Raw genomic sequence first — 27,959 nt, 5'->3', positions numbered from 1 at the left:
TGTTTAGTAAACTTTTATTTTTAGTTGATCAGCAAAAAGAGGAACTGCAAAAGGGATAATGTAAATTGATTTCAGCTGTGAAAAGCTGCAGATTTTACCATATGTGATACAACCAGGACATCCTCAAATAAAGATGGTCCACAATTTATATAGTTAAAATCATTTGATAGTTTTCATCAAGGCTCAAGCCATGCAAAACTATTACATTCAGCGAGCTGGAAGCATAGGCCTATTTGGGTGTGCAAAAGTCTGTAGGCCTATTCTGAGGCACATTCATAACCCGACTCCCAGACTAAAAGGAACATAATTCTGTCTCAACAAGCACATCGGATCTAATAAGATATTTCTGATATTATTGCAGACTCCTATTTTACCAATAAAATAACATGGACTTGCCCAGATAGCATCTGACACTGCACATGAAGCCTAATTGGCCTTTATGAACCTGGTCCCTGGCAGTGTCTGTCCAATGTGCTTTTTTTGTATGTTAAAATGACAACGCACTGCTCTGAAAACAGTTTGCACCCTGCAATTTCCAGAATTGACTATGCTCGCTTATTGTGTCCCCTTTAGAATGCCAGGTGATATTGTGCAACAAGATTAATTGCTCACGACTCGAGAGTATAATATCATTATGAAATCCAACCACTTTGGAACGTTCGCTGTCATTGACTAGTAGGAACAATGGTAAAAGCAGGAGACAAGGGTGTGTCCCAAATGGAACCTTAAACAAGGTCCAATGCAGCCATGTTTATCTCAATATCAAATCATTTACGGGTAACAATTAAGTACCTTACTGTGATTGTTTTCAATTAAAAATTGTCAAAAAATAAACAAAGATAGCTTCTTAGCAAGAATTGTGCTAGACTGTCTGGTAGTGGGGAGGGGAAAACTGGAAACTAGCTGTTATTGGCAGAGAGGTTTGAAACTCTTCCAGGCGGTCTTTTCAAACTGCTCTTACACTAAAAGGGCATCGGCATAATGGTCACCATTTCACAGTATTATTCCAACCTCATATTGCAGAAATATATATAAAAACACAGGCAATTCACGTTTTTCACCATACTGAGCCTTTAATCCTCAAAGGGCTTTGGTCAAAAGGGAATAATAGGGTGTCGTTTGGGACACTGCCAAGGAGTTTAGAGTGCTTGATGAGTGTGTGACCTTTTAGCTGCTGCTCCTTGTGCATGACTATTCCAAAGGCTTTCTGACGTCAGCCTGGTGATGACAATCAGCTACAGGCTGACTACAGTGTTGTCACTGTTCCGTTTAGATCTCCCTGCCGTGAGAACATGGGTGTGCAAAAGCTAGACAAATATCTTACTGTATTACTGTGAGAGCACTCCTTTTCAGATAAATAATGAACACACAAAAAATCCACAAAAGCTGTACCTTAAACTGTCGACAAACAATTACAGGCATCTGGAAGATGCTGTAAGAAACAGTAGTTCAATGTATACAATTGTCAACAGTAAAACGTTCAAATGTATCAACATCATAGGATTCCCAGGGGTCATCTCCCTTTATCTGTTCTTTAACTCTGGTCCAGGTCATTAGTGAGCGTTCCTCCACTAACACTTTCCTTATTGGAGGAACACTCCCTGGACCAGAGATTACTGTTGTTATGCAAAGACGTGAACCTGTAAATACATTCAGACCTTTAAAGACAGTAGGTCTTTATAGGAAATACTTCCCACTAAAATGGAAGATATTCGTATAATTCTAAATAGCTATTTGCGGCAGGAAGACCTACTGTATAGCTACTCTCATTCGGAAGATATCTTAACACAAAAGGGTTATGTTTAAAAGAGACATTTCAACAAAAATGTAAACCAAAAATAGCCGATTGCTTTCTCTTCAACCTATTCTGCGACGGAATACCCGGGAGTTCCTCTCTCCAACCAAATGTTGATCCTTTGCAGGCATTCTTGTAATGCGTACACACCGCTGCGTTGATGCAACATAGGCTGTACAACGTACATTCATTTACAACAGTGACCACACTGACATACTGTATGCAGTAGCAAAACCACCAGAAGCTTATGTTGTTCGAACAGTACCAAATGGAACTTGATCCACACCTCACTCCTCTTATTCTTGTAACATACAGTAAAAGTAGCTCTGAACAAAGTAGCAGCACCACTGGTTTAAGTGAGCAGGGTTAGTGTCAAGGCAACGCTTACTTATGAAAAAAAGAAAAGAAAGTCGCACACCCCAATGATTTATGGGTAAAGAAAAAAACAAATGTACCCATTAAATCTTCTGCAACTTCATTTTTTCCCCTTCTACATGCGTTCACTATTCAGTCTACCAGTACTCTCTGCGTTAGCCTTGGACCCCAGCTCCTTTCAGGAGTTGGGAGTCTGACGTGGGGGTGGTCTGCGCTCTGGAAGCCTGGATACGCCATTGATGTTGGCCTGTTTGGCCCCGTCTGGGTTTCCACCGAGGTCCTCACTCTGACCACACAACTTCAGGGCTGTGATGAACACATCCAGGTCAAACGGGCCCTCTTGCCCCCTGGAGGGAAGCATCTGGAGGCGCTCATGGATCGCCGAAGGAATCGGAGGTGACATTGACGGAGGAGAAGAGGGCAACAGAGAGGGAGGGGAGCGGGATGAGGCAGGTGGGCTGAGTGTGTCGTCCTCGTCCAGCCCAGCTGAGGGCCGTAGGACCGGCGAACAGCAGTGGAAGAGGGGGGCGGGGAGGGGAGTGGGAGAGAGGGGCAGTGGGGGTGAACTGGAGTAAGGCAGGGGTTCCTGGGGCAGGCTGGGGGAGTGGAGGCGAGACTGAGTGCTCTCCACCCACCGAGATATCTCCTGGAACAGGTCCCCAGGCGGCTCCTCCACAGGCAGCTCCTCCACACTGGCCCCTCTAGGCTCAGGCACCGGCAGCTGTCTGTTCCTCTTCCAGTGAGACAGGTCCAGGATTAGCTTGGGCTCGGAGTAGTGCTGCGGTTTGTCTTCCCTCCAGGCAATCTTATCTAGATAGGAAGGAGAGCCCACTTTGTAGTCACAGGAACGGTCACAGTCCAGCTCAGTATAGGCCACGCCCCCACAAGCACGCTCCAGAGAGGAGTGGGAGTGGTCCAGGAAGCGCTCGGCAGAGCTGCTGTTGGAATACTTGCGAGGGTCCACCTGGGCCTCCTCCAACAAGGGGTTAGAGCCTGCCTTGGGATCCCTCAGGACCTCCTCCTCCTCTGGGTCACCCACCTCCAAGACCCCAGGCAAGCACTGACACCCACCCTGCTGCTGCCAGCAGAAGTCTGATGAGAGGCTGGTCTCATACCTGCACAGTGGAAACAAAGTGCTTGTCAATGAAATATCTAAAGTAGCCATTTCGATCTATTGTTGTGAAGAAAATATTTGTTGTCTTTATACCCGTTACATTTTCTCCTAATTTGTCTACACACACACACACAATGAAAGATAAATGAATACGAAACTGAAATCACCTGGTAGACACTACAACTTATATTGAACAAAAATATAAAACGCAACATGTAAAGTGCTGGTCCCATGTTTCATGAGCTGAAATAAAAGATCCCAGAAATGTTCCATATGCATAAAAAGCTTCTCTCTCATTTTGTGCACAATTTTATTTACATCCCTGTTAGTGAGCATTTCTCCTTTGCCAAGATAATCCATCCACTTGACAGGTGTGGCATATCAAGAAGCGGATTAAACAGCATGATCATTACAAAGGTGCACCTTGTCCTGGGGACAATAAAAGGCCACTCTAAAATGTGCAGTTTTGTCACAACACAATGCCACAGATGTGCAATTGGCATGCTGACTGCAGGAATGTCTACCAGAGCTGTTGCAAGATAATTGAATTTATTTCTCTACCATGAGCCGCCTCCATCGTTTTAGCGAATTTGGCAGTGCGTCCAACCGGCCTCAACCACATGTAAATGCAAATGCGCACCTTCGATGACCATTGGCATGTTGGACAAGTGTGCTCTTCACGGCTGAATACCAGATTCAACTGTACCGGGCAGATGGCAGACCGTGTATGGCGTCGTGTGGGCGAGCAGTTCTTCCATGGCCTGCATACTCAGACATTTCATCCATTGAGCATGTTTGGGACGCTTTGGATCGACGTGTACGACAGCGTGTTGCAGTTCCCGCTAATATCCAGCAACTTCACACAGCCATTGAAGAGGAGTGGGACGTTCCACAGGCCAAAATCAACAGCCGGATCAAATCTATGCAAAGGAGATGTGTCGCACTGCAAGAGGCAATGGTGGCCACACCAGATACTGACAGGGGCGTGGATCAGATTTTTTTTTTAAGGTATCTGTGACCAATCACAGTCATGTGAAATCCATAGATTAGGGCCTACTGAATGTATTTAAATTGACAGATTTTCTTATATTAACTGTAACTCAGTAAAATCGTTGAAATTGTTGCAGGTTGCGTTTTTAAATGTTTTATGTACTGGCTTTTAAGAGGGCAACAGCGGCATGCAGGTGAAGTGTCTGCCAGGAGATTTAATTAAGAGTAGAATGAATTAGCTTGTATATATATATATATATATATATATATATATATATATATATATATATATATAACATCCATGCAACATTTTATTCGGCTACATCTTACTCAACTTTATTTATACTTTTCTTTGGTGTATTCATTGTGCACAGCCATGTCACAGTTCCTTTCATAATCTCTTTATGTTGCTTTGCTGTGTTATTTTTCACTAAGTCCGTCTGCTGCTATGTGTCTCTGTGTGAAGTTAAGCTGAGACCATAGAATTAAATAGAAATTAATGACATAGTACTATATGAACTCAGCAAAAAAGAAACCTCTCCTCTCACTGTCAACCTTGTTTATTTTCGGCAAACTTAACATGTGTAAATATTTGTATGAACATAACAAGATTCAACATCTAAGACATAGTGAAAAGTCTGTGGAACTTGTTCAGTTTAACAGAAATTGAATAATGTGTCCCTGAACAAAGGGGGGGGTAACAGACAGTCAGTATCTGGTGTGGCCACGAGCTGCATTAAGTACTGCAGTGCATCTCCTCCTCATGGACTGCACCAGATTTGCTAGTTCTTGCTTTGAGACGTTACCCCACTCTTCCACCAAGGCACCTGTAAGTTCCAGGACATTTCTGGGGGGGAATGGCCCTAGCCCTCACTCACCAATCCAACAGGTCCCAGACGTGCTCAATGGGATTGAGATCCGGGCTCTTCGCTGGCCATGGCAGATTACTGACATTCCTATCTTGCAGGAAATCACGCACAGAACGAGCAGTATGGCTGGTGGCATTGTCATGCTGGAGGGTCATGTCAGGATGAGCCTGCAGGAAAGGTTCCACATGAGGGAGGAGGAAGTCTTCCCTGTAACGCACAGCGTTGAGATTGCCTGCAATGACAACAAGCTCAGTCCGATGATGCTGTGACACATCGCCCCAGACCATGACGGACCCTCCACCTCCAAATCGATCCCGCTCCAGAATACAAGCCTCAGTGTAACGCTCATTCCTTCGACGATAAACGCGAATCCGGCTATCACCCCTGGTGAGACAAAACCGCGGCTCGTCAGTGAAGAGCACTTTTTGCCAGTCCTGTCTGGTCCAGCAACGGTGGGTTTGTGCCCATAGGCGACGTTGTTGCCGGTGATCTCTGGTGAGGACCTGCCTTACAACAGGCCTACAAGCCCTCAGTCCAGCTTCTCTCAGCCTATTGCGGATAGTCTGAGCACTGATGGAGGGATTGTGCATTCCTGGTGTAACTCGGGCAGTTGTTGTTGCCATCCTGTACCTGTCCTGCAGGTGTGATGTTCGGATATACCGATCCTGTGCAGGTGTTGTAACATGTGGTCTGCCACTGCGAGAACGATCAGCTGACGGTCCTGTCTCCCTGTAGCGCTGTCTTAGGCGTCTCACAGTACAGACATTGCAATGTATTGCCCTGGCCACATCTGCAGTCCTCATGCCTCCTTGCAGCATGCCTAAGGCACGTTCAAGCAGATGAGTTGGGACCCTGGGCATCTTTCTTTTGGTGTTTTTCAGAGTCAGTAGAAAGGCCTTTTTAGTGTCCTAAGGTTTCATAACTGTGACCTTAATTGCCTACCGTCTGTAAGCTGTTAGTGTCTTAACGACCGTTCCACAGGTGCATGTTCATTAATTGTTTATGGTTCATTGAACAAGCATCGGAAACAGTGTTTAAACCCTTTACAATGAAGATCTCTGAAGTTATTTGGATTTTTACGAATTATCTTTGAAAGACAGGGTCCTGGCAAGGGACGTTTCTTTTTCTGCTGAGTTTAGATGTATCTCTATGGCTGACACACACTAGCCTGGTCCCAGATCTGTTTGTGCTATCATGTCAACTCCTTGTCACTAGTTGACATGACAGCACAAACAGATCTGGGACCAGGCTAGACACACACCTGTCCCAGTGAGAGCTAAAGGCCTGGCTGTGACCAGGCTCCGTGATTAGGCTATCATCCAGCTCGTCCTCTATGCGGAAGGGCTGGGGAGACATGGGCTCGTCCTGAGGAAATGAGTACTGCTGCAGGAAGGGATGGGACAGGGCCGCTTCTGCCGTCAGCCGGTCCATGGGGTTAAAGGTCAAGATACGCTCCAGAAAATCAATGGCTAGTGGAGAAAGAGACGTGAACAGAGAATAGAAAATGGTTTCAAATGATGTGCATACGTGGCTGCAAGTAATGCCATATCGCATCAGGAATAAATATTTTTTTCTCTAGGAATAGTAGGCAACAAGTTAGACATGTGTGTTCATGATTTTTAGCATAAAACAGTTATCGTTTAAGGGAGAACAAAGGCTCCATCTAATTCTCCACCCTCCATCCTGCTCACCATCCGCCTCCACCTCAGGGATCAGCTCCCTAAATGACCTCTTGACCTTCCAGCCATGGCTGACATAAGTGGGCATGACCTGCAGAAGATCCAGGCGGTCCTCTTCCCTCAACACAGGCACCGTGTCCAGGATCAGCTGCATCTGTTCCAGTTCATGGGCTCCTGCAGAGCAGCCAGGAGGAATCAGGCAGGAAGACAGAGTACCAGGAGTAAAGAACTATATCAATCAAATCATGATTCCAAAACTAGAAAAGGTCATTTTCATGAAGAAAAATGAGGTGCCTTGTTTAACTGTCCAGAAGTATTTCTGTGGTAGAAGTTAAGAAATTGTTAAAGGCTAGTGTTGAAATTGAGGTTAACTTAGAAGTAGAAGTATTTTTAAAGACTGGTATTAAAATGGTTGGAGCAGGCTACTGGGAAAAGAACAGCTGCACCCTCATGACTAACGAGCTACTGACACGGTCATGGACCACATACTTTTATCCAGACCCAATTATTCAGTATCTGTACATGACACAATTAATATTAAACAATGACACCAAAAGCCTAACGAAACTGTCTTAAAATGATTATTATATAATGTGAGCACAAAAAGGCTTTTTTTCTGTTTGGTTTCTGTTCAAGTCTCCAAATGATCCGTTTTTCTTTCGACTTCAGCCAGTGTAATCGTAACAGCAGTGGGAGCTATAATGACACTGTCACTGCGAGACAACATAAAAGCTCAGCTCTGTCCCAACTGGCACCCTATTTCCTATAGTGCACTACTTTTAACCCTGGTAAAAAGAAATGTGTGCACTACATAGGAAGTAGGGTGCCATTTGGGAGACACGCATATCCTGGAACATTTTGCTTCTAATAATTACTCTTGTTGACACTGTTAAGCAGGTCGGCCAGAGAACAGACATGCAAATGGAAATTATATAATTATATGTATTATTACATCCCAGTAAACAAAGTATACTATCTCTTCACAACATCAAAAAGATCCTGGACAGACAAATAGATAGTACTGCCCAACAGCATAAAAACAAAATGGGCACTACCCAGTTTATCTGAACCATTAAATCTCTCAGATCATATTCATATCCACACCTCTCCACCTCAATAGACCTCTTACCTGCAAAGAGCATGCGGCCTGTTAGCATCTCTGCCAGGATGCAGCCAGCTGCCCACATATCGATGGCCTTGGTGTAGTTGTTGGGAGAGAGCAACAGGCGTGGAGACCGGTACCATTTAGTCACCAAGCCCTCTGACAGGTAGCCCTGGCCAATACACACAGACAACAGCACACACAGGGTAAGCGTAACAAGTACATTTATACATAGAAGGTTCTCTAACTTTGTAAATGTTTTAATGGCTCTTTCGCTAAGATATTTGGAGGGCGTTTTTACAGCTGCCCCCAATTCTTTACACTTTACGGGTAGGCTATAGAAGGCAGTATTCTTCTTCATGTCAGTTACAATGTTGAGAATATATATCTAAGTATGGCGGAACAGAGTGTCAGAGAAAAAGCGTTTGTGAAAATGTATTACTGCACCTACCTCCTTTGAAGTGGCCCTCTTTCACTATTCTGCCTAATGACACACCGGCTTCATCTCGTCAGAGCAGCACGACTTGACCACTTTATCTCCTCTTTTTTATTTAGAACATCCATTACACCCAGACAAATCATTTGCTTTGCTATCATTGTGGGGACAAAAAATTGATTTCCATTCAAAATCCTATCTTCGCTAACCCCTAACCATAAACCTAACAATAATTGTCACCCTAACCCTAAACCTAACCCCTAAGCCTAAAATAGCCTTCGTCTTCATGGCGACCAGGGAAATGTCCCCATGAGGGAGAATTTTCCTCGTTTTACAATCCTTGTGGGGACTTTTTCCGGTACCCTTCCCCCCCACACACACCTGATAGACGTAGAGAGATGAGATTATGAAAAACACAGCCACTGGACTGAGACCAACCTCTGCAGGATCTTGAATTGAATTCAATTATTGCATTACACAACCCCAGTAAGCATCCCCTGTCCTCTCTGTCCCTCCCCTCCACTCTCTGCCAATGGTTAACGGAGCACTGTTCAATGTTTGATGAGAAGCAGCTGAGACAGCCTTAGGACCACACAACCTCCCCCTCTCTCTCCAACTCTCCTTCGTTTCACTCCTCCCTCTCACTCACCCTCCATCCTTCTCTCCTTTCTCACCTCCTCCCACTCTCCAGGTGATTAATAATTAAATAGGGTTAGCTCAGCAGGCGGAGAGATTCAGTTAGGCCTCCTCCTATCACCTTTGCTGCAGCCCCTCTTCTGTGACTAAGCAATCTGTCAAATCTCTGCTTATTGTCCAAAAGCACAGTTTAGTCAGTCACTGATGGTTCCAAAAGTCAGATGTACCATTATAGGTGCATTGTTGCGTTACTATGGGCCCTGGTCAAAAGTAGTCCACTTAATAGGGAATACGATGCCATTTGGGACACATCCTATGTCTATATTTGACAGTAACGAAATGTTGTTAGGCGTTGTTAGCACTTCAAATCAAAGCATCTGTCATTATGACAAATTCGGCAACAAAATAAAAAAATGGTATAGCACCATTGAGGAGAGATTGGCACTAATAATGACAACAAACGTAATGCTTAAGGAAACCTGCCAACCCTCTGTCACAGGCTGACATGCTTACTTTCACGAGCGCAGCGGCACACTCACGGGTCAATTGAAACGATAGGAACAATTCAAACAGCCCGTCAACTTCCTCTCCACGTCGGAGGCTGACGACAGATCCCTGACGTCTTTTCTCTGTTGCGTCTGCTGCTAAGGTCTTTGCAACGTTACATTTAGGATGAAATATTCTTAAAATTGTGGTACTATCATGCATCCTCCACATTTTAACAAGCAAGGACTATCCCAGCAGCTGTAGTGAGAATTGGCCTGTCAGCCTCTCTCTAAGTAAGCATGGCATAGGAAGAACCAGAGACGCTACGGTTGCGAAAATGACACCCTATTCCCTATATAGCGCACTACTTTTGACCAGAGCCACATAGGCTCTAGTCATAAGTAATGCACTATAGGGAATAGTTGTGCTGCACTATAAAGGTGTTGAAGTCTAGCTTGAAATACACTTATTCATGTTAACATAATAGAACTTTTGATTCCTTTACATGTACAGTCGAAGTCAGAAGTTTACATACACCAAATACTTTTAAACTCAGTTTTTCACAATTCCTGACATTTAATCCGAGTAAACATTCTCTGTCGTTAACAATGTAAAGGCAATGCTACTAAATACAAATTGAGTGCATGTAAACTTCTGACCCACTGGGAATGTGATGAAAACTAACTGTAGAATCACCACTTTATTATAAGAATGTGAAATGTCAGAATAATAGTAGAGAGAATTATTTATTTCAGCTTTTATTTCTTTCATCACATTCCCAGTGGGTCAGAAGTTACCATACACTCAATTTGTATTTGGTAGCATTGCCTTTACATTGTATAACTTGTGTCAAATCTTTCGGGTAGCAATCCACAAGCTTCCCACAATAAGTTGGGTGAATTTTAGCCCATTCCTCCTGACAGAGCTGGTGTAACTGAGTCAGGTTTTTAGGCCTCCTTGCTCACACACGCTTTTTCAGTTCTGCCCACAAATTTTCTATAGGATTGAGGTCAGGTCTTTGTGATGGCCACTCCAATACCTTGACTTTGTTGTCCTTAAGCCATTTTGCCACAACTTTGGAAGTATGCTTGGGGTCATTGTCAATTTTGAAGACCCATTTTCGAACAAGCTTTAACTTCCTGACTGATGTCTTGTGATGTTGCTTTAATATATCCATATAAATTTTCCTACCTCATGATGCCATCTATTTTGTGAAGTGCACCAGTCCCTCCTGCAGCAAAGCACCCCCACAACATGATGCTGCCACCCCCGTGCTTCACGGTTGGGATGGTGCTCTTCGGCTTGCAAGCCTCCCCCTTTTTCTTCCAAACATAGCGATGGTCATTATGACCAAACAGTTACATTTTTGTTTCATCAGACCAGAGGACATTTCTCCAAAAAGTACAATCTTTGTCCTCATGAGCAGTTGCAAACCGTAGTCTGGCTTTTTTATGGCGGTTTTGGAGCAGTGGCTTCTTCCTTGCTGAGCGGCCTTTCAGGTTATGTCGATATAGGACTCGTTTTACTGTGGATATAGATAATTTTGTACCCGTTTCCTCCAGCATCTTCACAAGGTCCTTTGCTGTTGTTCTGGGATTGATTCGCACCAAATTACGTTCATCTCTAGGAGACAGAACAAGTCTCCTTCCTGAGCGGTGTGACGGCTGCATGGTCCCATGGTGTTTAAACTTGCGTACTATTGTTTGTACAGATGAACATGGTACCTTCAGGCACTTGGAAATGTCTCCCAATGATGAACCAGACTTGTGGAGGTCTGCAATTTTCTTCGCTGATTTCTTTTGATTTTCCCATGATGTCAAGCAAAGAGGCACTGAGTTTGAAGGTAGGCGTTGAAATATATCCACAGGTATACCTCCAATTGACTGAAATTATGTCAATTAGCCTATCAGAAGCTTCTAAAGCCATGACATAATTTTCTGGAATTTTCCAAGCTGTTTAAAGTCACAGTCAACTTAGTGTATGTAAACTTCTGACCCACTGGAATTGTGATACAGTGTGAATTATAAGTGAAATAATGTCTGTAAATAATTGTTGGGAAAATTACTTGTGTCATGCACAAAGTAGATGTCCTAACCGACATGCCAAAACTATAGTTTGTTAACAATACATTTGTGGAGTAGTTGAAAAACGAGTTTTAATGACTCCAACCTAAGTGTATGTAAGCTTCTGACTTTAACTGTTTATGTTGGGGTCAATGGGGGTCAATAAGAAGTAGGTGTATGGAAAGTTACTGAGTGAGGAATTGGGAGTGCAGAAAGTTTACATTCTGTTAAAACATGGTATTGTTAAATCTCATGGCTCCTAAGGAGGGGGGCAAAGGGCAACAGTTTGGTTTCAGTCACTGATAAGGTAGGACAGCTGTGGAGTAGGGAGGAGTGAGGAATTCAGCCCAAGGTCAGATGAAGTGAGGAGGAACAGTCAGTCCTGTCACAAACATATTTCCACACCCATGAAGGTTCTAGCAGGAGGCTACACCACTGAGAGGAACCAATTAAGTTCCTGACTAGCAACAGAGATGTATTGGCTGTGTAGACGTGCAAGGAGTTGCCACCGCCTAGTAGGAGGGTATAAATATATGTGCTTGGGTAAACATGTCTTTGTATTTGCAGCTGCTTGATCCAGTGGGGGAATACATTTGGTTTGTGCTTGTCCTAGTCAACCGTTTTAGGTTCTAAACAAACAGAGCAAAAAACGAACAGTTGGCGTTGTCGGCAGGATTCACCACGATTTACAGTTGAACTAGAGAGTCCAAATCAGTGAAACAGGAGCCGGCACCAAAAACAATGTAGGCACAGTTCCTAAATCTGTTACTACTCATTCTGACATCTTGGGGAGATGAGTTGTAGGCTGAAACAATTATAGGATATGACCTAGAAAGCCTGAGTTTATTTAGTATGCCCATTGTGTAACGACCGGTCATAAATATGGATTAAGATAGATTGAGTGGAGGTGTTCCTCTGCGAGAGCCATAGAAATACTTGGTGTAGGATAGGTCCGTAATGGGGGTGATCCCCTGCAAGATCCGTAAATGAAACAAAAGGCCCAGCCGCGGTGGCCGTGAGGCCATAGAGTGTGTGTGTATGGATAAATTGTCATGCTTGTGTACTACTACAAAAAGTTATAGAGAAGAAGTCCATGTTTTGGGACAAAGGCAGGAAGTGCATTGGGTGGAGAATAGGAGATATCCAAGGATATCTGTGCTTAAAGATGAAACCACAGTGAGTGGGATTGTAGATGGTGATAAAAGGTTCCCTACAAGTTCCATGGTTAGAAAAGCACTTGAACATGATTCAAGTGTATTAGCAGTAGCAGTAAGGAAAGAGGTTGGTTCATGCCCTATTGGGGCAGGGAACCGTGACAGATTATGTGGAAATAAGGAAGACAACTGAACAATTTTGTAATGCGTGTTGTCAACAACAGTAATATTTGAAGCGTAACACTGGTATAAGACATTAGGTCTCCCGTATTCTCCAGTAGTAAATTAGCAGACGCTTCAGTATTAGTTCTATCACAAGGTATCATGTGTCCCGTGACCAATTAATAGGCACAAATACCATAACTACTCTCCGGGGAAGTGGGTATCACAACCCTGGAAAATTGTTAAGAGGGCGTGTATTATTGGGGGCCTCCCTGGTGGCGCAGTGGTCTAGAGCACTGCATCGCAGTGCTATGCTGCGCCACCAGAGTCTGGGTTCGCGCCTAGGCTCTGTCGCAGCCGGCCGCGACCGGGAGGTCCGTGGGGCGACGCACAATTGGCTTAGCGTCGTCCGGGTTAGGGAGGGTTTGGCCGGTAGGGATATCCTTGTCTCATCGCGCTCCAGCGACTCCTGTGGCGGGCCGGGCGCAGTGCGCGCTAACCGAGGGGGGCGGGTGCACGGTGTTTCCTCCGACACATTGGTGCGGCTGGCTTCCGGGTTGGAGGCGCGCTGTGTTAAGAAGCAGTGCGGCTTGGTTGGGTTGTGTTTCGGAGGACGCATGACTTTCGACCTTCGTCTCTCCCGAGCCCGTACGGGAGTTGTAGCGATGAGACAAGATAGTAATTACTAGCGATTGGATACCACGAAAATTGGGGAGAAAAGGGGATAAAATGTAAAAAATAAAATAAAATAAAAAAGAGGGCGTGTATTAGAGCAGTGAGTGAGGAAATCTAAAACACCCCGGACACCGTCGAGAGAGACGCAGAAATAACCCCCGTTGAAATGGAATCCGTGGTTACTGACACTCCCGTAAAAGGGGGAATAGAAGAGAAACTACAGCAAAGCCATGGATGCGCTGAAAAGTAAGTATAAAATTGGTCAGCATTTTATCAGTCAGGAGAATTCCAATCTAATAAAGAATTCAGAGATGCTATTGTGAGTCGGCACAATGACATAAAATAAAAAATCAATAGATCAATACACCAGCGTTTTGATGTCAGCGTTCTATCAACAGAAAAGCAAAACCGATAAAAGCATTTACATTTACATTTAAGTCATTTAGCAGACGCTCTTATCCAGAGCGACTTACAAATTGGTGCATTCACCTTATGATATCCAGTGGAACAACCACTTTACAATAGTGCATCTAACTCTTTTAAGGGGGAGGGGGGGGTTAGGAGGATTACAAAATTAGATGTACTCAGAATTAATTAAAAAAGACTGGGTACGTGAGTACAATAATAGAATGTGTACATCTGCTTTCACTGCAGGTATGAAACCTGTTATCAAAACAGCTATTGCGGGGTTAGTGGACCAACATTTTCACTAGGTTGAAATAGTGCAGGAGGTTTGAATGTGGAATCTAATTCCACTCACTTGGCAGCCGTGCGTGCAGTTAATACAGCCACAGTGGAAGTCACTAACAGTGGTTTAACTAGAGGGCGACCGATTAATCGACATGGGCGATTTAATTTGGGCCAATTTCAAAACAATCGGTATTCGGCCTTTTTGGATGCCAATTATGGCCGATTACATTGCAATCCATGAGGAAACTGCGTGGCAAGCTGACCACCTGTTACGCGAGTGCAGCGTCAAAAGGACCTTGTGGCTGCAATGAACCAAGGTAAGTTGCAAGCTAGCATTAAACTTATCTTATAAAAAAACAATCAATCTTCACATAATCACTAGTTAACTACACACGGTTGACGATATTACGAGGTTAACTAGCTTGTCCTGCGTTGCATATAATCAATGCGGTGCCTGTTAATTTATCATCGAATCACAGCCTACTTCAACTTTGTCAAATGTGTGACGATTTAACATAAGCACATTCGCAAAAAAAGCACATTCGTTGCACAAACGTACCTAACCATAAACATCAATGCCTTTCTTAAAATCAATACACAGAAGTATATATTTTTAAACCTGCATATTTAGTTTAAATAAATGCATGTTAGCAGGCAATATTAACTAGGGAAATTGTGTCTCTTTTCTTGCGTTCAGTGCAAGCAGAGTCAGGGTATATGCAACAGTTTGGGCCGCCTGGCTCGTTGCGAACTGTGTTTCTTCCTAACAAAGACCATAATTAATTTGCCAGATTTTTACATAATTACGACATAATATTGAAGGTTGTGCAATGTAACAGCAATATTTAGACTTAGGGTTGCCACCCATTCGATAAAATATGGAACGGTTCCGTATTTCACTGAAAGAATAAACGTTTTGTTTTCGAAATGATAGTTTCCGGATTTGACCATATTAATGACCTAAGGCTCGTATTTCTGTGTGTTTATTATGATTAAGTATATGATTTGATAGAACAGTCTGACTGAGTGGTGGTAGGCAGCAGCAGGCTCGTAAGCATTCATTCAAACAGCACTTTGCTGTGTTTGCCTGCAGCTCTTAGTAATGCTTGTTGCACAGCGCTGTTTATGACTTCAAGCTTATCAACTCCCGAGATAAGGCTGGCAATACTATAGTGCCTGTAAGAACATCCAATAGTCAAAGGTATATGAAATACAAACGGTATAGAGAGAAATAGTCCTATAATAACTACAACCTAAAACGTCTTAACTGGGATTATTGAAGACTCATGTTAAAAGGAACCACCAGCTTTCATATGTTCTAATCGGTCATGAACATCCCACTTGCGACAGTCTAAGACGGGGACAAACGGTGGCCGTGATGAGAAAAGTTAATGCTGGTAATATAAGTAGCACATACTGTAAATATATTTTCTCCTGTCTGTAAATGTACATTCTGCCAGTGTCGGTCTGGGCTAAGTTGTGGGTCTTAAAGTGATAGACTCAACGTGACGCACTTAGGACTGTCATTCTAAATTTGGGATGGATCATTTATCAATAGTTCTAATTATGATTCGGAAAGGCGAGAAGGAGAGAGAGCGCTGCCCCTAAACTGTGAGGAGAGCACAGATTGAGGGGAGGGTGTACTGCTCATCCTGCAGGTGGTTTCTGAAACTAATTCATATTTGTAAGAATCCATTGAGTGAGGGTTTCCTCACAGGAAACCTTATCTTTTCGTTTTCCTCCAAGAGAGATTTTATGAAAAAACACACTAGATTTTACCTTGGGCTAACCGTAATAGGGACATTGATAGTAGGGGTTGTGTTTTACCATGCCATCAGTACATATGGCTTCTTGGATGATACAGTACAATTAATTACGTACAAGGCTCATAGTCTGGCTTGCTGTGACACCCAAGGATGAGGATGAAGACGACTGGGTAAAAGCGAGCGGGATAACCAACAGGGAACTCATTTTCATAGGGGCCCAGTGAAGATCCAGCATCCATTGGCATAGAACAGAACGGATTAAAGGTCCTTGCCCCAATCTCATCAAGGGTGGTGTGAAAGTAATAAACATGTATTCTCTCTCTTCACTGTGTAAGTCAATATGTTTTCTAGGTGGCGTGGAACATGTGAGTGATCATTGTTCCAGATAAGGGATTGTTGGAAACTGACTATTTGACTTGAGTACGTTTTAGTATGTTTCTAACTATATAAGTGGCCTAGCGGTAGTGATTAACGTTTTATGGTTAGATGGAATGTTTTTTGTGCAAATGTATTTGTGGCCGGAGGAAAAGTACAGTACCAGTCAAAAGTTTGAACACGCCTACTCATTCAAGGGTTTTTCTATATTTTTACTATTTTCTACATTGTAGAATAATAGTGAAGACATCCAAACTATGAAATAACACATATGGAATCATGTAGTAACCAAAAAAGGTTTGAAACAAATCAACATTTGTTTTATATTTGAGATTCTTCAAAGTAGCCACCCTTTGTCTTGATGACAGCTTTACACAGTCTTGGCATTCTCTCAACCAGCTTCATGAGGTAGTCACCTGGAATGTATTTCAGTTAACAGTTGTGCCTTGTTAAAAGTTCATTTGTGGAATTTCTTTCCTTCTTAATGCGTTTGAGCCAAATCAGTTGTGTTGTGACAAGGTAGGGGTGGTATCCAGAAGACAGCCCTATTATGGCAAGAACAGCTCAAATAAGCAAAGAGAAACTTACTTTAATAAATTAAAGTGTCAATGCGGATAATTTCAAGAACTTTGAAAGGATCTTCAAGTGCAGTCGCAAAAACCATCAAGCACTATGATGAAACTGGCTCTCATGAGGACCGCCACAGGAATTGAAGACCCAGAGTTCTCTCCTGCAGATGAGAAGTTCATTCGAGTTAACTGCACCTCAGATTGCAGCCAAAATAAATGCTTCAGAGTTCAAGTAACAGACACATCTCAACATCAACTATTCAGAGGAGACTGCGTGAATCAGGCCTTCATTGTCGAATTGCTGCAAAGAAACCACTACTAAAAGGACACCAAAAATAAGAAGAGACTTGCGTGGGCCAAGAAACACGAGCAATGGTCATTAGAAGGGTGGAAATCTGTCCAAATTTGAGATTTTTGGTTCCAACCGCTGTCTTTGTGAGACGCAGAGTAGGTGAACGGATGATCTCCGCATGTGTGGTTCCCACCGTGAAGCATGGAGGAGGTGGTGTGATGGTGCTTTGCTGGTGACACTGTCTGATTTATTTAGAATTCAAGGCACGCTGCAGAATGCTGTGATACGCCATCCCATCTGGGTTGCGCTTAGTGAGACTATCATTTGTTTTCAACAGGACAATGACCCAAGACACACCTCCAGGCTGTGTAAGGGCTATTTGACCTGGCCTCCACGACCTCAAACCAATTGAGATGGTTTGGGATAAGTTGCACCGCAGAGTGAAGGAAAAGCAGCCAACAAGTGCTCAGCATATGTGGGAACTCCTTCAAGACTGTTGGAAAAGCATTCCTCATGAAGCTGGTTGAGAGAATGCCAAGAGTGTGCAAAGCTGTCATCAAGGCAAAGGGTGGCTACTTTGAAGAACCTAAAATATATTTTGTATTGTTTAACATTTTTTTGGTTACTATGGGATTCCATGTATTATTTCATAGTTTTGATGTCTTCACTATTATTCTACAATGTAGAAAATAGTACAAATAAAGAAAAACACTTGAATGAGTGGGTGTGTCAACTTTTCACTGATACGTGTCTGAGAATGCTTCCATAAGGGTTTTAGTTGCAGATTCTGGCAGGACCGATATCAGTGCATTCTATTGAGTCCCAAAAACCAAGGCGTTAACATTATAGGGAATTGGGAAAGCAGAATTTAATATGACTGGGACGGAGATTTGTGAGGCTCATAAATTAAGGAAGTGGGTAATAGAGTCTCTGGGGAACGATACCACTCCTCTGTGTATAGTGATACAGGGGATAGCTTGTAGTAGATGGAAGGAAATCTAACTGTGCACAATTTAGAGACTACTATGAAGACAAGTTGAACGTCACGCATACCCAGATCATGGTAGGAGTAGCAGAGATAGTGGTATCATTTCAGACTCTTGTCAACTTTTAGTGAGGGGTTCATGGAAGGTACAACTCTTGAAAGACTAGCTACAGATCCCTGTATACAGGAAGCCACCTAACCAGAAGGGAGTTTCCCTGTGATAATAGCATCTCCTGCAGTGTGATTAAGAAACATGTGACTCATGGTTTCGAGTCCAGGCTATGTCGCAGCCGGCCGTGACCGGGAGACCCATGGGGCGGCGCACAATTGGCCCAGCGTCGTCCGGGTTAGGGGAGGGTTTGGCCTTCAGGGATGTCCTTGTCCCATCACGCACTAGCGATTCCTGTGGCGGGCCGGGCGCAGTGCAGGCTGACACGGTTGCCAGGTGCACAGGGTTTCCTCCGACACATTGGTGTGGCTGGCTTCCGGGTTAGGTGGGCATTGCGTCAAGAAGCAGTGCGGCTTGGTTGGGTTGTTTTTCGGGGGACGCACGGCTCTCGACCTTGGCCTCTCACGAGTCCGTGCGGGAGTTGCAGCAATGAGACAATTGGATACCACGAAATTGGGGTGAGAAAGGGGTAAAACGTTTTTTGAAAGTTTTTATACGCCACTAATCTCTCTACCGTTCCTAACCGCCAGCAGTGGGACCCGAGTGACGGTAACAGGAAAGTGTTAGAAGGTTGCTGCTTATCAACCGTTGGGCCCCAAAGTTTACACCGTAACGAGGGTGTTCACAAAGGGGTGCAGATCGGTGTAGATCGGCCTTGGGATGAGAGACGTGTACCTCACCTGAGCACAGAAGTATTATCTACAGATACCGACTGTAGCAGAACATTGGATGTCGTCGGAGATGGTGGTGGCTAGAAAACCTGGTAGGAGTTGGGAAACCGGTAAGGGGTATCTGAAAGATTTAGTTCTAGATCTATCGGTGAACCACAAAGGCAACAGGAGATCAGGAGCAGGAAACAGATTCAATGTAATAGCTATTCTAAAATGGCAGTCGCTGTAGGGACAGTAAACTGAAGGAGCTGTAGTAGTGGCGAAGGATGCTATAGTAACAGCATGGAGCTGGACTACAGCGCATCTTGAAGTATGCATCATGGGCAGTGTTAGTGGTGGTGGGGGGGGGGGCTGAAGTGAGGATGATATGGTGTGTAACCTGTGGCCTAACAGGGGAAGACTAGGTGAAAGCATGAGGAGGTTTTTTAGAACCCTGGAAGAAGCCAGGCTAAGACAGAGTGGGAATCGTCATGTTATCAAACTTGTTGGTTTGTTTGCATATATCATTATGCATTGCTTAACGCATTACTAATAACTGTCATATTGAGTTTTCCTTTACTTTTCAAGTCTTCTGCTATAACTCTCTTAGGAACCCGAAGGAGGAAATGGAGAAAGTCAAAAGCTCCAGCTGAAATGTCATTATCAGCTGAACAACAAGAGGGGGAATAAGAGTGTGATTATAAATCAGAGGCTGTAAGTCTCGGAGGTATAAACATAGAGATTAACTTAGTTGATTTCATTTCAAAGTTTATATGTTGAAAGTATGGAGTTACTATTCAGAACTAAGGGAGTCTAGCTTGAAATACACTTATTCATGTTAACATAATAGAACTTATTGATTATTTTACATGTATAATGAAGGTATTTGTTGGGGTCAATGAAGGGTGGATAAGAAGTAGGTGTATGGAAAGTTACTGAGTGAGGAAGGGGGAGTGCAGAAAGTTTACATTCTGTTTAAACATGGTATTGTTAAATCTCATGGCTCCTAAAGAGGGAGGCAAAGGGCAACAACCTGGTTTCAGCCACTGATAATGTAGGACAACCGTGGAGTAGGGAGGAGTGAGGAATTTGGGCCACAGTCAGGACAGATGCAGTGAGGAGGAACAGTCAGTCCTGTCACACACATACATTTCCACACCCATGAATGTTCTAGCAGGAGGCTACACCAATGACAGGAACCAATTAAGTTCCTGACTAGCAACAGAGATCTATTGGCTGTGTAGAAGTGCAAGGAGTTGACTCCGGCTCGTAGGAGGGTATAAATATATGTGTTTGTGTAAACATGTCTTTGTATTTGCAGCTGTTTGACCCAGTGGGGGAATACACTTGGTTTTAGCTATTCCTAGTCATCTGTTTGAATTTGTACACTGTTTGTTTAGAACCTAACAAAGGGAATAGGGTGCCATTTAGGACACACCCTGTATCTCTCTCTCCTCTGAATCAACACATGCCTGTCAGTGGAGTTCAGTACTGAACATTCTGTTCCACTCAGAGAGAGAGAGCGGTAGCTAGGTACACATTATGTACATGGCTGCCTGGACTGAGGAGTAGCTACAGTGCATTCACAAAGTATTGACCCCTTGACTTTTTACACATTTTGTTACGTTACAGCCTTATTCTAAAATGTTTGAAAAATTTTTTTTCCCGTCATCAATCTACACACAATACCCCATAATGATGAAGCAAAAAGCAACCCCTTTTTTAGAAATCTTTGCAAAATTTGAAATGACATTTACATAAGGATTCAGACCAGGATTCATACTCAGTACTTTGTTGAGGCAACTTCGGCAGCGATTACAGCCTAGAATCTTCTTGTGTATGACGCTACAAGCTTGGCACACCTGTATTTGGGGAGTTTCTCCCATTCTTCTCTGCAGAGCCTCTCAAGCTCTGTCAGGTTGGATGGGGAGCGTCGCTGCACAGCTATTTTCAGGTCTCTCCAGAGATGTTAGATCGGGTTCAAGTCCGGCCTCTGGCTGGGCCACTCAGGGACATTCAGAGACTTGTCCCGAAGCCACTCCTGCGTTGTCTTGGCTGTGTGCATAGGGTCCTTGTCCTGTTGGAAGGTGAACCTTCGCCTTCGTCTGAGGTCCTGAGCGCTCTGGAGCAGATCAAGGATCTGTACTTTGCTCCGTTCATATTTCCCTCGATCCTGACTAGTCTCCCAGTCCCTGCCGCTGAAAGACATCCCCACAGCATGATGCTACCACCACCCCCATGCTTCACCGTAGGGATGGTGTCAGGTTTCCTCTAGATGTATTGCTTGGCATTCAGGCCAAAGAGTTCAATCTTGGTTTCATCAGACCAGAGAATCTTGTGTCTCGTGGTCTGAGAGTCTTTGTGCCTTTTGGCAAATTCCAAGTGGGCTGTCATGTGCCTTTTACTGAAGGGTGGCTTCCGTCTGGCTACTCTATCATAAAGGCCTGATTGGTGGAGTGCTGCAGAGATGGTTGTCCTTCTGGAAGGTTCTCCCAACTTCACAGAGGAATTCTGGAGCTCTGTCAGAGTGCCAATTGTGTTCTTGGTCACCTCCCTGACCAAGGCCCTCCTCCCCCAATTACGTATTTTGGGCGGGCTGCCAGCTCTAGGAAGAGTCTTGCAGGTTCCAAACTGCTTACATTTAAGAATGATTGAGGCCACTGTGTTTTTGGGACCTTCAATGCTGCAGAAATGTTTTGGTACCCTTCCCCAAATCTGTCCCTAAGCATACTGCTAAAGCAACACTCGAGTGGTTTAAGGGCAAACATTTAAATGTCTTGGAATGGACTAGACAAAGCCCAGACCTCAATCCAATTGAGAATCTGTGGTATGACTTAAGGACTGCTGTACACCAGCAGGAACCCATCCAACTTGAAGGAGCTGGAGCAGTTTTGCCTTGAAGAATGGGCAAAAATCCCAGTGGCTAGATGTGCCAAGCTTATAGAGACATATCCCAAGAGCTGTAATTGCTGCAAAAGGTGGCTCTACAAAGTATGGACTTTTTTTGTCTTATTTGTTTGTTTCACAATAAAAAATATTTAGCATCTTCAAATTGGTAGGCATGTTGTGTAAATCAAATGATACAAACCCCCCAAAAATATATTTTAATTCCAGGTTGGAAGGCAACAAAATAGGAAAAATGCCAAGCGGGGTGAATAATTTCGCAAGGCACTGTATAGACAGGTGTGTGCCTTTCCAAATCATGTCCAATCAATTGAATTTGCCACAGGTGGACTCCAACCAAGTTGTAGAAACATCAAGGATGATCAACGGAAACAGGATGCACCTGAGCTCAATTTCGAGTCTCAAAGCAAAGGGTCTAAATACTTTCCGAATGCGCTGTACGTGAATAGACGTTGTTCGAACATGAGGGAACGAGGGCAGGCTGAATGGAACAGGGAGAACAAGGTTGTGTCCCAAATGACACCCCATTCCCTATACTTCCATTACTTTGGACCAGGATCCAAAAGGCACTATGTAGGTATTAGGGTGCCATTTGGAACACAACCTTGCTCTTCCTGTTCCATTCAGCCTCCCCTCGTTCCCTCATGTCCGAACAACGTCTATTCACATAGCTACTCTGAACTCCTCCGACAGGCCTGTGTTCATTCAGAGGAGAGACATAAAAAGGTTATTCCTTCTTTTCACTCTAGCATCCATACAACCTGATTTTTATCCTGACAAAGGCGTAAGTGTTTGATGTCCAAATCAGCTGTTGCAACTAACACATTTCACCCATACTCTGATGATGGGTAAGGGAGGCCAGGCCAGATGTGTAGTTGATACACAGACTTCTCTATAGCTGGCCAACTATGCACAATCCACTGCGTAAGAGCAGCATCGATGCTTTTTTCTCTCTCAACTTCACGCAGAGCACAGCACTGCCCATTTGTTATTTTGGCTACACTCCCGCTCACAGCCTGAGCCATCTCTTTCCCCTGTCTACACCGTGCTGCCCCGAGATCAGATCTCTGGGTCTGGGCCCGGGCCAGGACAAAGTTCCCCTTCCACTGGGCCCTCGCTGGGCTACTAGTATTACACAGTGTTCCAGCACAATAATAAAGCAGTACAATAGATCAGTACATTGTCACATGAATCTCCCAGAAGCTTATCCCCAAAAAACAGACAGGGAAATCATTCTGGGTAACTTAAAATCAGGTTAGGTTATGAAAGCGCGTCTCTAGCACTAGCTATAGACGGATGATGATGCGGTCACTTCCATTTATGCAAAGCAGAGAATCATCAAAGTCGACACAAGGCAACAGAGTTGATGCATGCGACTTGGTGCAAGGATCTATTCATACACGCACCACGACCGCACAGAAACATGCACAAAGAGGCATCTTAATATGGGTAGAATGCTGTGTCGTTTGGAAATGCAGTACAATTGTCGTTTTTTTTTTTATGTCTCCGCCTTACATGTAGGGCCAGGAGTTTTTCCCTAGGACTAAGGCCAGCTTTTTCTGGTCAGGTCACATGGTTAGGAAAAACTCCTGGGCCCTGATTCATGAAGCGTCTTAAGAGTGATGATCTAGGATACATTTTGCATTTCAGACAATGAATACAACATGGACAGCTGAGAACTGATCCTAGACCAGAACTCCTACTCTGAGGCTTTACGAATACTGACCCCGAGCTAGCTGTTCCCTTCTAACTGCAGCCCACTTTAACTATAGTCTCACCTTATGGGAGTAGTGTGGGTCAACGATTCTGGCCAGGCCAAAGTCACCGATCTTGAGCAGTAACTGGTCTGTGTTGAGGAAGATGTTCGCTGGTTTGAGGTCGCGGTGCAGCACGTTGGCTGAGTGGATGAACTTGAGGCCTCGAAGGAGCTGGTAGAAGAGCAGAGTGGTGTGCCCGCTAGGAAGTGGCCCCTGCTCCAGCAGGTGAGCTAGGTCCATCTCCATGCACTCCTGGACGATGTACAGGGCGCTCAGCTGGGCTGGGTCGCGATGAAGCGGGCGGCCGTGGGGGCCCAACACCTCGTGCACGCGTACAACGTTCTCGTGCTGCAGGCGGCGCGTGATCTTGACCTCCCGCAGGGCGTGCTTCACGCTGACCACGTCACGCATCGCCAGCTTCTTCACAGCCACCCGTTGGCCGCTGCGCTTGTCCACAGCGGACAGAACCAGACCAGTGGTCCCGCTGCCCAGGGGCCGGGGGTCTATGAAGACGTCCCCCAGGTCAAAGCCGTGGAGGAACAGTGGGGAGTCCTGTTTGGCCATGGCTCAGGTGACCTCCACCAGTTATTGCATGACGAGGTAAAAAAATCTGAAAGGATGGTACATGATTTGACAAAGCAAATAAAAGGAACTGGAGTCATACATACACATAAGTAAATAATCCCATCTGTAAAATGGTCATTGTTTTATAATTGCATGGGTTATGATTGCTTTTCCTGGAATAAGCTCCATAGAATTTCAAGTGTATCACTCTTGAACAAAGTGAATATAACAACGTGTACAGTAGTCAAGCTTGTTCCATCTACCTCAGATATCAGAGAGTGTAGAGCAAGTGATGAGACAACTCTACACCCCGGTGCAGGGCAAGTGTTGCCATAGCAACGCCCCAACTGTGCCTGCTACAGATAGAAGCATGGGATGGCAGAGGCAGACACTCGGTACTGGTCTCTAATCCTAGCTGAGCGATCCCAGCTCAACTCCCCCTGGGGAAATGAGCCGAGAGTTACATTCACAGAGATTCTAGTGGATCCCGCTCCTTCCATAGCAGTCTATCAGTCAGTTAGTGACCCGCCCATTCAGTCCTCCCCTGGCCGACGATATTCCCAAACTTCCCACTCAATCCCGGTTTTGTGGCATTGAGTTAATGAGTGTCCATGGAATTCCTCAGCCTGTGGCTAGAGCTGTAGCATGGCCCTGCCTCCCTCTGGTTTCTGGATACTGCTGTTTGCCACCATTACCACCTGAAGCTTCTGCGACAGAGGGGGGAGATAAAGCAAGTTATGCATGAAATACAAAGATGATATCCTATGTGCCGCATTTTAATGTGGACTGCATGGTGATAACGCACAATTCACTTTTATGCCTCTCATTCACACAGAACTCCTACTTGGTGTCATGTTATCCCTACCTAATATAATAGATGCAAGGAACAGATAGCATAGCTTATGTATAGGCCTACCTGATGTTTATATGGGATGTCAGAGCCCAACTACTGCATAGCATAGTCTAGTGGAAGAACAATCTAGACATCACCACATTCTAATGACTATTTTTAACATTAAAATGACTTAATGGTTAGGTATATTATATAATTATAAGAAGGGGTAGTAGGCAATTACTGGGGTACAAATATCACAGCACAATAACAGATCATGTTTGGCCTATTAAATTCATTGACATCTGAAGCCCAGATCATTTATAAAATGAATGTGCTCCATTTGGATATTTTTGTATACAGACCTACTCAGTTCAAACCTGACAAATGTGCTCAAGATAATTATTTTTGTGCCATAGCCCATCAGTAGAAAATACAATGCTCTTGTTCTATTTTAAAATAGGCATTTCCCTCAATGGAGACAAAGATAGGCCTATTGACACTGGATCTATGTCAAAGGTATAGAGCAGGGTACCCCAACTGGCGGCCCGTGGGCCAAATTTGGCCTGCGGGTGATTTTATTTGGCCCCTCAAGTTTTCTGAGCAAAACATAATATTTGTAAAAATTTTGACATAAAATACTGGGAAAACAGCTCCAAGTTATTAAACATTTGGAAATCTGTTTGAAATTATTACATTTAAGTCAAATATTATATCTGTTTGGGCTTCTTGCGGTCCGTTTTATTTCCCATTCTTTGCAACACAGGCATAAAGTCTATAGGCACATTACATAGTTGATTAAGGTATTTGTATCACAGGAGTTTGGTGGCATCTTAATTGGGGAGGATGGGCTTGTGGTAATGGCTGGAGTGGAATCAGTGGAACGGTATCAAACACATCGTTTGATGCCATTCCATTAGCTCCATTACATCCATTACCATTAGTCGTCCTCCCCTCAGTGGCCTCCACTGATTTGTATGTTTATTAACCAGTCTAGCCTGTAGATCCACAAGTAATAGAAGTTGACACACTAGTAGACCTATGACAGAAAATATGTGATCATTTTCAGTTACCTGTTGTTATTTTATATGTTATTTATTATGGCCATTTTATAGGCTAATATTACAGTCATTAAAAATATACACTATATATACACACAAAAGTATGTGGACACCCCTTCAAATTAGTGGATTCAGCTATTTCAGCCACACCCGTTACTGATAGGTGTAAAAATCAAGCATACAGCCACGCAATCTCCATAGACAAACATTGTCTGTAGAATGGCTTTACTGAAGAGCTCAGTGACTTTCAACGTGGCACCGTCATAGGATGCCACCCAACCAACAAGTCAGTTTGTCAAATTTCTGCCCTGCTAGAGCTGCCCTGGTCAACTGTAAGTGCTGTTATTGTGAAGTGGAAACATCTAGGAGCATCAACGGGCCACACAAGCTCACAGAATGGGACCGTCGGGTGCTGAAGCACGTAAAAAAAATAGTCTGTCCTCGGGTTGCAAAACTCACTACCGAGTTCCAAACTTCCCTCTGGAAGCAACATCAGCATAAGAACTGTTTGTCGGGAGCTTCATGAAATATGTTTCCATGGCCGAGCAGCTGCACACAAGCCTAAGATCACCATGCGCAATGCCAAGCATCGGCTGGAGTGGTAGAAAGCTCGCAGCCATTGGTCTCTGGAGCAGTGGAAACGCATTCTCTGGAGTGATGAATCATGCTTCACCATCTGGCAGTCAGATGGACAAATCTGGTTTGCCGGATGCCAGGAGAACGCTACCTGCCCCAATGCATAGCGCTGACTATAAAGTTTGATGGACGAGGAATAATAGTTTTTCATGGTTCGGGCTAAGCCCCTTAGTTCATTTTAGACGATTCTGTGCTACCAACTTTATGGCAACAGTTTGGGGAACCCTTTACTGTTTCAGCATGACAACGCCCCAGTGCACAATGCCAGGTCCATCCAGAAATGACCTCAACTCCATCGAACACCTTTAGGGATGAATTGGAACCGACTGCGAGCCAGGCCTAATCGCCCAACATCAGTGCCCGACCTCACAACGCTCTTGTGGCTGAACGGAAGCAAGTCCCCGCAGCAATGATCCAACATTTAGTGGAAAGCCTTCCCAGAAGAGTGGAAGCTGTTGGCAGCAAATGGGGGACCAACTGCCTATCAATGCCCATTTTGGAATGAGATGTTCGACGAGCAGGTGTCCACATACTTTTGGTCATGAAGTGTTTTTTGTTGGTTATAGGCTAGGCTACTGTAGCACAATGCATCGGGCTGCATCATTGTGTGTGGTGGTGGCTACATTGTAACGCCTTGATAGCAACAAGAAACATTCAAAACCTCTAAAGGTAAAAAGAAAAGATGCGGTAAAAAGTGTCATTCCCAAATTTCTTGGGACGTGAAAACCTCTGATGAACATGGGCCAGTAGCCAGCCTTTTGCTCAGCGAGCGTAGCGTTATCTATCGGCCCATCCATTGAAAACTACAAAGGCACAAGCAAGATATCACAACACAGCGAGAGCACTCACCATATAGCATATGCTAGGATGAACATCGCAGCCTGTCGCAAGAGATGGAGAAAAAAATCTGTGGAGGTTTTCGATAATTATCCTATTCTATTTGACTGTCAAAAAGAAAGTATGGAATCAGTCAGCGGGACTGTGACCAAGATCGTGGTTACTGTAGGTATCCGCTAATTGCATAAAACTATTTATTTAGGAATAGGATACGAGGATATCTGTTCCGGTAGTCTGCGCATAGGCTGCACTATGAATTATTGAGTGCTGCTCTCTTTCTTTCGGTACTTCCCACACGGAGCGTTGTAACCTCTTCTAAAACACAAACTCCACCAC

The 27,959-nt window shown here is 44.2% G+C and overlaps 1 protein-coding gene across 1 annotated transcript; it reads right to left on the bottom strand.

Annotated features, from left to right (window-relative positions):
- Positions 1–27,959, bottom strand: LOC111958191 (mitogen-activated protein kinase 4-like). The gene is made up of 7 exons (XM_023979389.2): positions 27,636–27,959; positions 24,521–24,964; positions 23,715–24,303; positions 7,952–8,096; positions 6,835–6,996; positions 6,405–6,612; positions 1–3,285 (listed from the first exon to the last, which is right to left on the bottom strand). Exons 3-7 carry the CDS (start codon positions 24,255–24,257, stop codon positions 2,349–2,351), a joined length of 1,995 nt encoding a protein of 664 aa, XP_023835157.1. The 5' UTR covers positions 24,258–24,303; positions 24,521–24,964; positions 27,636–27,959; the 3' UTR covers positions 1–2,348.

This window comes from Salvelinus sp. IW2-2015, linkage group LG33, assembly GCF_002910315.2.
Source record: "Salvelinus sp. IW2-2015 linkage group LG33, ASM291031v2, whole genome shotgun sequence".
NCBI classification, from domain to species: domain Eukaryota; kingdom Metazoa; phylum Chordata; class Actinopteri; order Salmoniformes; family Salmonidae; genus Salvelinus; species Salvelinus sp. IW2-2015.
The sequence above is the reverse complement of the archived record's forward strand: the minus strand, read 5'-3'. Positions and strand labels throughout refer to the sequence as shown.

Coding starts and splice junctions, on each gene's coding strand:
- LOC111958191 (XM_023979389.2), bottom strand. CDS start 24,257: ATGGCCAAACAGGACTCCCCACTGTTCCTCCACGGCTTTGACCTGGGG. Junction 6,613..6,834: donor CCCTGAGGTGGAGGCGGATG/GTGAGCAGGATG, acceptor TTTCTCCACTAG/CCATTGATTTTCTGGAGCGT. Junction 3,286..6,404: donor TTTAGCTCTCACTGGGACAG/GTGTGTGTCTAG, acceptor TCCACTGTGCAG/GTATGAGACCAGCCTCTCAT.